Source organism: Ahaetulla prasina, chromosome 5 (genome assembly GCF_028640845.1).
Source record: "Ahaetulla prasina isolate Xishuangbanna chromosome 5, ASM2864084v1, whole genome shotgun sequence".
In the NCBI taxonomy this organism is placed as follows: domain Eukaryota; kingdom Metazoa; phylum Chordata; class Lepidosauria; order Squamata; family Colubridae; genus Ahaetulla; species Ahaetulla prasina.
In genome coordinates this window covers 85,356,594-85,366,586 of record NC_080543.1, presented here as the reverse complement: position 1 = coordinate 85,366,586, position 9,993 = coordinate 85,356,594, and the positions used below count along the sequence as shown (strand labels likewise).

General features: G+C 33.4%; 1 protein-coding gene across 2 annotated transcripts in view; it reads left to right on the top strand.

The window, feature by feature from the left end:
* The first annotated feature begins 3,625 nt into the window (after positions 1–3,625).
* The window catches only part of GLRA2 (glycine receptor alpha 2), a 307,323-nt gene continuing 300,955 nt past the window's right edge, over positions 3,626–9,993 (top strand). For both annotated transcript variants that reach the window (XM_058184672.1, XM_058184673.1), the window contains exons 1-2: positions 3,626–3,693; positions 5,180–5,313. In XM_058184672.1, coding sequence (XP_058040655.1) covers positions 3,626–3,693; positions 5,180–5,313 — 202 coding nt within the window. The remainder of the gene's footprint in view (positions 3,694–5,179; positions 5,314–9,993) is intronic.

Here is a 9,993-nt window from a genome sequence, read left to right as displayed (position 1 = left end):
TAGTGCTTGTTCTTGAGCAGCCAGTATTAAACCTTCCGTTTCTTTCTTGATGGTTCCCATTTTAAGCCATGCCCATGTAAAGTTGTCATCACATTTTCCTTCAATGTTTTTCAAGTGCTGTCCATGCAAAGCTTTGGTTTCCCATCTATTTCATCTGTCATCCAGCTGTTTTTCCTTATATTCTGCCTTTGTTTCTGTTGTTTTTATAATGTTCTCTCGGTAATGCAGCAATTTTTCTGTACTTTGGTTCACATAATCATTCAAGCTTCATTTTTCTTTTTCTACAGTTTGATGGATTTTCATTAGTCCTCTGCCCCCTATTTTTCTTGGCAGGTACAACCTGTCAATGTCACTTCGTGGATGTAAAGCGTGGTACATATTCAAAAGTTTGCACATTTTCCAGTCCAAGTTTTCCAGTTCAGCCAAAGTCCAGTTGATAATTCCAGCTGAGTAGCATATCACTGGAACTGCCCATGTATTAATGGCTTTAATTATGTTTCCAGCATTCAGCTTTGATTTTAATATTTAATGGAGCCTCCTGATGTATTCCTTTTGCATTGACTCTTTGACTTTTCCATTCAAGATGTTATCTGCTTCCAATATGCTTAGGTATTTGTAACCACCATCCTTTGCTAATGCTTTTACTATGTTTCCATTTCCCAGTTCTAGTCTTTCTATTTTTTCCATTTTTTCCTTGCTGCATGGATAATATAGCACATTTTTCACGTCCAACGTTCATTTTGATGTTGCTGCTGAACAGTTGAACTGTGTTGAGTATTGATTTAAGTTCAGTGGGGCTTTTCACACACATTTTTAAGTTATCCATGTATAGTAGATGGTTTATCTTGCCATGTTGGCTTGAGATTTGGTATCCCAGGTTTGTGTTTCGTAGGATTATTGTCAGTGGAATTAATGTGATGTTGAACAGTAGTAGTGAAAGTAAGTCCCCCTGGAAGATTCCTTGTCTGATGTTGACTTCATCAATGTTCCCCCCATTTGCTGTTAGAACTGTTTTCCATTTTTGCATATTTGCTTTCAAAAATGTACAAATATTTTTGCTGATTCCAACGTTTTCCAGACAGGTGTAAATCCAGCTGTGTGGTAATGAGTCAAATGCTTTCTTGTAATCAATCCATGCCATATTTAAATTTGTTTTTCTTTGTTATGTATTTTTAGTACCATTTTGTCAATGAGCAGCTTTCATTTCTCTTGATTTTTTATAATTTCCTTTTTGTTCTACTGGATACAAACTGTTTTCCATCAGATGACTGAATACTGAATTTGCCAGTATTCTTGTAAAAAGTTTGAATGTTGTTGGCAGACAAGTAATTGGGTGTTAGTTGCTTGGTTCTGTGCCCTTTTCTGGATCTTTCATTATCAAGTATGTTTAACCAGCTGTTAAACATTCTTTGCTTGTTGCATTTTGAAGCATTTGATCAAATTCAGAGGCCATGAGATTATGGAGGCTGGTCAGGTGTTTTAGCCAGTATCCATGCAGTTCGTCCAGGCCAGGCGCACTCCAGTTCTTGACCTTCTTTGCTTGTTTTGCAACCATGTCAGTTGTTATTACAATATTTTCCATTTTGTTTCGTGTTGTTTGTTGTTGAATATCTTTGATCTAGGAGGCAATTTTGTTGTGTTCCACTAGGTTTTCCCACAGTTCTTTCCAAAAGTTCAAAGTTTTTTCTTAACATGGGTGAACATTAGTTTGGGCTTGATTTTCATCAAGATACCTTGATGAAGGTATCTTTTCTTTTATGTACACTGAGAGCATATGCACCAAGACAAATTCCTTGTGTGTCCAATCACACTTGGCCAATAAAAATTCTATTCTATTCTAAAAAAAGAGAGCCCTGTAGAAGAGGTGTTGGTTTATGCTACTGCTGCTGCTGCTGATGATGATAGAGATCTAATTTCTTTCCATTAATCCTGAAATACACACTCTCTGCTTTTCTCTCAAATTACTCCTGTTTTCTAAGATAAACATAGTATAAGACATCCCATAGATATAGAAGATGATGGTAGAATACAGGTACTCCTCAACTTACAACCATTCTTTTACTGACTGTTTAAAGTTATAACACCACTGAAAAAAATGACTTACAACTGGTCCTTGCACTTATAACTGATGCAGCATCCCCACAGTCATATGATCAGTAGTAGGATGCTTGGCAACCCACATGCATTTATAACAGTTCCATTTTCCTGGGATCATGCAGTAATCATTTGCAACTTTCCTAGCTGGTTTCAGCAAGCAAAGTCAATGGGGGAAACTAGATTGTCATAATGACTGCATTATTTACTTAAGAGCTGCAATGATTTGCTTAACAACCATGGCAAAAAAAGGTCATAAAATGTAGGTGCTATTCCTAACTTATGTTTTTCAATAGAGACATGCTGTTTTAGAAGCTTACATAGAATGTTTTCATTCATCACATTTAGTTGTTTTTTTTTCTGAGCAGATTGCTATTACCAAATATGTATTTTATATTCTTTTTTCTCTTTCCCAAACTTGTAAGTCTCTTTTGCTGTTTGTTTGTTTGTTTGTTTCTGCACCTTCCTTTGCTCAGTTTCCTCTTCCAGTTCTACTTACACTTTGTAAAGAAGTTGCAAGATATTATTTCAAATTTTGGACTTTGTTTTTACAGTCCTCATTTCTCCCTTTCCCTCCCTCTCCCTCTCCTCCTCTCTCTCTCCTTCTTCCTCCCTCCCTCCCTCCCTCCCTCCCTCTCTCTCCTCTGTCACTGTGATATTATTCCCTGTCCAATTTTTATTATTAATCCTCATCCAGTAATGGATAATCCACTTATCTCAGCCTCAATAAATCCTATCGTACACATGTATCTGCTATTCTATAACAAGAATAGAGGATTTTCAAAACAGGGGATGGGACAGCAGAACTACGACTCTGTTTCTCGGAGAGAGAACATTTCTTAACTCCAGTCACGTTTGATGGAACCAGAAGCATGCGCACAAGCTGAGCCTGGAGCTGTCCAAGTGCTGAAATTTATAGTCAGTGTGTAAGATCACAGCCCTCCTTCATTCCGGCACAGGGAGTGTAGCATTTTTCCCTTTCTTTCTTTTTTGAGCACAACATTAACCATGCAGCTTTGATATTTACACTTGCTAATAAAGAAATGGGTGAAAGGCAAATAGCCTCTCTCCCATTTGACAATGCTTCAGACAAATACTGATTTGTAAACCCAAGGGAACTGTAGACAGCTCTGGAAGACAGACCAACGTGGCAGCATTATTCTCATCTCCATAATGTTAAGGTAGAGAAAAATTTGATTTTCTTTTGGGAGGGTGGGAAGGCATTCAGCATTTCCAAAAGAAGCTTTACAGAGAACTGGCAATTCCAGATGGTCTTACCTTTTGTGTTGGCTGCTTGGGAATGTTCTTGGGTTCAACCTAACCATGATTTTAAGGACTGATATTTTGGATGTTTTTTTATCTCTAATGTATGCAAACAGAGATCTTTTCTTTCTGATTATAAAGAAATTTAAATTATTACTGGATTTGGAAATTTAGAGAAGACAAGTACTTTCTGACAACCTCTTTTTATTGATGCTGGAATCGTTTCTGGAATATTTTTTTCTCACATTCAATACAGAAAACAGGAGGAATGAACCGACAGCTAGTGAGCATTTTGACAGCCTTGTTTGCAGTTTTTTTAGAAACGTATCATTTCAGGTAGGTAAATCATTCCTTGTTTGTAAGCCTCTATTAAAGATGCAGGGATTTAGAGCTGCTTCAGACTCACTATTCTTTTTGCTGAATCCGTAGTCTGAGTATATAGGTTGGTATAATTGTGCCATTGGAAATAGCTGTTGCTTGGTAACACACTTAAAAATTCCACACAACTTTAGTCTATGGAGAAGTTACTGAGGTATTCTTTCCTTTAGAGTACAATGTTTATGGGTAGCTAAAAAATTTCCTCAAATCAATGAAATTTTATTTATGTAATAATTTATAATTATCAAACAGAATAATTTCTTCTTATGTGCAACAGTGAAAATAATTTGCAGCTGCGGACATACACTCAATTATTACTATTTAATGCATGTTAATAGTTCTGCTGTATTAAAATCAAGAATATAAACTAGGGGAGGAAAAGAGTGTCCATGCGCCTCATGTGTATTTACCCTTGCTACAACAATTCTAGTCTGTGTTAATAAAATCATGGCGAACTGAAACTTTGCTGGATTAACTAAAATAATATGTTAATATGAACTCATCTGTGAGATAGCAGAGAAACAGATTTTTACTAGTGGAAAAAATCTAAGAAGAAACCACTGTCTCAATAGATGTTAATCAAGAAGCCTTTTTAAAAATCAGTTCAACATGTATATCTGATTCTATTTCCTATAGAAGGAAGCAGTGAATCTTTAAATGGAAAAATCAGTGTTTAGCCTTATTCATTTTGTCTTATTAAATGAATAATTCTGGGCAATAGGTGAATTGATAAAAATGTATATAAAGAACATTAGAATTTATAAGAATTTATAAGTATGAATCATATTATATCAATATAATATGTCACGTTATAACAGTGAGTTTTGAATGTTACTCCATATGATTATTATATACAGAATGTATTATTATATATCATATCTCTTTATAGAGCTGACTAGTAAACAAGGAAAAAAACCTTTGCTTAGGAAAGAAACGAGTTGGAAACTGTTGGTACTTTATATGCAGAAAGCTATAAAAGCATAATAATTAACACCTAACAGATTTTGCAGTAAGGGTTATTATCCATGGATGATCTTCATATTTTTTCTTTTTCTCAGAAGAAATGAACAACAAACTCATTTAATTAGTGCCTATTAATTTGTTTGATTGTTTGATGTTTTTATATGGTTTGGACACTAACATTGTAAAAGTGTTTGCTGATTGTGTGATATGTTTGGCCAGACTAATAATGTAGATCCATAATTAAAGAGGAAATGCATGACTCTGCTCTGCAAATATATTTATTTTCAAATATATTTTGAAAATAATTAAATAATTAAATGAAAAACTTATGAATTAAATATCTTAGTCTGATCTTTTTTCAATTTGATTCCAAAAAGTGTTGATGTTTTTCGCTGTTCTGTAAAGATATATTAACGTTACACTTTTCCAGTGAAAGTGATGTAACTACAATATTACTAATGATAACTAATAATTTATCTAGGACAACTTTCTGTAAAGAACATGATTCCAGATCTGCAAAATCCCCTTCACAGACACTCTCTCCTTCAGATTTCTTGGATAAATTAATGGGGCGGACATCAGGTTATGATGCACGAATAAGGCCAAATTTTAAAGGTAAACCCATTTTAGTACATACAAAATTAACTGTTTGTAAAGCACACATTGTGATAAATGAATATGAAAATTTTCAGATACTTTATTCTAGAATAGCCATTACCCACCTGGGGCCCTTAAATTAGTTTGATATTTCTGGTAGCTCCATCCATACTGACTGTTAGCCATAAAAGCTTGGTTTAACTTGGTTCTGATGGGAACTGTATTTAAAATATATGGAGAGATTCAGATGGAGAAATCTTATCAAGGATTAGGTATAGAGGAGTATTGCTTTCAAAAATAATTAGAAGTCTATATTTAATATAAGTAGAAATACCGTAGCTGAAAGAGCACAGAGATTATATAATTTTGTATTGCTTCAAATGTTAAATTTAAAAAATAGTTGACATACACAGTTTTATGCCTTTAAACACAGGCAGAGAGAATTTTGGTATCTGAAATATTTAGTTATGTAAAGTGTATTCTATACATTTGATCATGTATAAACTTGGTGTAAAAAAAAGAATAGTTCTTATGAAGACCTCAGCCAGCATGAAAATTCTTCCCGTGATTCATTACAGTTCTCCAATGATAATCCTTTTTAGAATCAGCTCTAAATGTTCAGTATTCAAACAATAAGCATGACATCAGAACTGACTACTTTTGAGTTTGGCATCACAAAGTTTTGCTGGTGTCAACAGGTGGATCATAGCGCAAATTTAAATTTGTATAGTTAAGCATCTTCCTCCAATCATGACAAATATTTATTTATTTATTTATTTTGTCAAACACAACAATATATATAAGTATAAGCATGAAATAACCACACAAAATGAATACAATCAAAGGGAACATTAGGACAAGAACGTAGGCACGCTAGTGCTCTTATGCATGCCCCTTAAATATGGTACAGGATTAGTAGTTTGGATGTATTTAAATTGAATGTATATTAATACTGATGGAGACTTTGTAAAATTAAATTGTTTGCTTATTATCAGAAATAATTAATTTTGAAATAGATTTTGGTTTTTCTTTAATGTATTCCAAAGTAGGTAAATGGTGATTGAATGTGTAGGAGATTCAATTCTGAAGGAAGGGAAGAAGACTTGGAAGATGGAACCTCTTAGTTTAAAATACACAGTTATTTTCTTGTATGTTTGTAATGTTGATTTACACTATGCTTAAATGTATCATACAAGATTCCATCTTATTGGTAAAACAGGTGATTCTTGTTCTTTGTAATTTTATACTTATAGCTACAGCTGCAGAACATAAACCATATAGTCTAATAGACAAGAGGTGATTATCAGTCTTATTTTAAAAAATCCCACTTATAAATGTATTAAACTGACACTTTATAAATCAGCTGTACATTGAAAATATTACTCACCTTTGAAAACTATTGATTAACATGCTCTGTCTTCCATTTATTCCATATTAATTCATTATAAAAATCTCCTGAGAGAGTAAATGTTTCAAAATATGGAAAGAAATATGGTTGATTATATTGAATGCTCTGCAAGCAAATTGTTTTCTAGTTAAAATGTGTGATAAAAGTTTTGGGCACACTATATTATTCCCCTTGATAGCAAATGTTAGATTGTTGCTCTGAACAAACTACTTCAATCATAATCCCATAACTCTTACATTTGGTCTTCTAGAAAAAACATATGTCACCCCCTTTGCAAACTTGTAATAAAAGTAGTAAAGTAGTAAAAACAGGTTAATTACTGCTGATTATATAGAAACCATTCAAGAGTTATAAGAAAGATAGGAAACTAGAATGCCTCTTCTAAGAAACATTCAAACAAATTCAAATGTTATACTTCTAATAATTGTTGTGCCAAATCTCTTAGAGCAGTTTACAACCTGGAAAGCAAGATTCTAACAAATTCAGTATAGACATACTTGTTACAATAATCAATGGGGATTGTTTACAGAAGATTGGAAACTAGATATGTATACCTTCAATTATCAGTGAGTATATTAACATGGGCCTTCTTAGTGTATTTGATCTTTCCAACTGAGTTTTGGTTTAATAGGTAGGATGCTAGATATTTATTTGACATTTTAAATGTTGTATCTATTTTCAGTCTGCAAAGTTTTCACAATACCCACTTTAATTCCCAAGTCAGAGAATTCCATCATACAGTCTGGATTATAGATCACAGTAAGCCAAGAGTTGGTTTGCTTCTTTATTGCTTACTTGCTGTGTGAACTCAGCTATTGTACTTTGTAAACCATGATTTATGGCTTAGTGATTTGTGTGAACTAAGTCAATGATGACTTAATGTAATGTGTGAACCACAATAATATGAACACTCAGTACAAGTGCTTATCTTTCTAATTTAAATCCTTTATTAATTTTATGAGATTAAGCACACCTATTAAGTATTTTGAAAGATGGAGTCATTTATCAAACTCCTGGCTAGTGAAGTTTAGCTAGCCTAATGGGGATTTTTCCTCTTCCCTAGAGCTATCTATATATCCTCAAAATCTGCTCTGGAAAAATGAGGAAAAATTTAAGGATATGAAGATGACTTTAGGAGGGAGATCACCCACTCCTATACTACTTTTTATTGATGGAAACATATGACTAAATTTCATACAATATTTTAATTATATTGAAATCTTTATAGACAAGACTGTTCAAACTTTTGAATAGAGTTTGCACATAACTCTTTATTCTATGGTTTTAAAGTTGCCTTGTAAACTCCAAAGCATACTCCCACATTACTCAAATTGATATAGAAAAAAAATTGTTCCTTTCTTGAAGCTTGCAAAAGCTGCCTAACTTAACAGCTGGAAAGCAAGTAATTGTAAAAAAATAAATAAATCTAATTTTGGAATTGTGATTCAAATATATCTCATTCGTTGAACTCATGTAGCTTTTCAAACTGCCATGTGCAAAGAGTTTTCAATAGAATATATATAAGGGTACATTAGGAGTGATAATGTTTACTTAGTTGTTCATGTGGGAATGACATATCACAATAAACTGCTTATACAAATTTATTAAGACCCTGAACATTTTAAACAAGAACAGTGGTTTTAAAGCAAAAGGACTAAAATTAATCAGATGTAATTAGCTTTTAGTTGAAGACAAATAATTATTAAGAACAAGAAACTTTTTCTCATTCCTCCAATGTCTCTTTATCTTGCCAAGCACAGTTGCTTTTTCTAGACTTAAAACCATTTACAACAGATGTCCAAAAATATGTAAATTTCTGCTTGTCAATTATTGTTTCAGGGAAATCACCTTTATTTCATTGAGGACCATTTGATTAGTTCTTGCAAATCATGATAATCTTAAATAACATCTCCATATTCATAACTTAAAGCAATCTATCTTCCAGAACCTGTTACAGGGGAGTGAGGGGCAAAAGATAAAACAAATGTCGTGCCATTGCAATGTAAGCTCTGCCCCGTACACATGTGCATCATGGTGCTTCAGCCATGCACAATAGCGGTAAGGCTTTTGTCATAACAGTGTATCACTTGTATCATCATTTTGACAAAAATCATCAGATCCTGTAGGCATCTTTGCTATTGTCTTTCTCAGTTTCTCAATTGCACAGACAATATATTGCCACAGGTAAAACCATTAGTTTCAGTATTTTGATCTTTGCTTGAAATAAGTTTGTCATTGCCTGAATTTGAAAGATTAATATACTTTTCATTTCTCAAATACTCAGACTGTCATGTTCTGTTCCTGGGATCAAAGGAAGAAAGGGAATATTTACCATATTTTCTATTGTATCAAGTGAGAATTCATTAAGCATGCTGAGTGACAGCAGCTTTCTTTTAGTATGCAACTTTAATCAGATTTTCAGATTTCATTTTTATTTTCCTAAAATGCTCTTTATATCTTCTTTACTTTCAGTTAACAGAGCAATGTCATTTATATATTTCAAATGGCCAATACATCAGTCCACAACCGCTGGCAGATTCCAGCTGCCACTTTTATATTAGAGTTGCTTTATATACAGATGCTGACAATATGCATTTATATCTCACTCCTTGTTCATATCAACTATTATTTCTTCAAATACAGTTCTTACGGGAAATTCTTGTTCATTATAAAGTTTCCTCAAAATAATAATCAGTAGTTCAGATATGCTCCACCATAAAATGCTCCACATTTTACTGTAACCTACAAAATCAAAGTCATTTTATACTTCATAAGACAAAGGTAAAGTTCATTATTAAATTCTCTTGCTTTTTCTCTTGTCTGTTTCTATCTGACTTTTTATCCTGTTTCTTTTCTGAAAACTTTAGGGTTTCTCTTTCTGTGTAAGTATCTATTTCTCATAGCAATATATAAACCAAACATTCTGCATGAGTATTTAGTACAATAATTCACTAATATGCAAATGTTCTAACATGTTCTTTGATTAATACAAGTACATAAACAAAACATGTCCAGTTTTGTACATTCTTTTTCCATGTTTGTTCACAACAATTTGTACACATCAGGTTTATACAGTTCTATGGATAGGGGCCATTTTGGTGGGAAGGTAACAGTGCTCTGTGTGCCTTTGGCATTTAGTCATGCCAGCCACATGACCACAGAGACGTCTTCAGACAGTGCTGGTTCTTCGGCTTAGAAACAGAGATGAGCACCGCCCCTAGAGCCGGAAACGACTAGCATGCATGTGCGGGGGAACCTTCACTTTATGGATATTTCATATGCACCTGGTA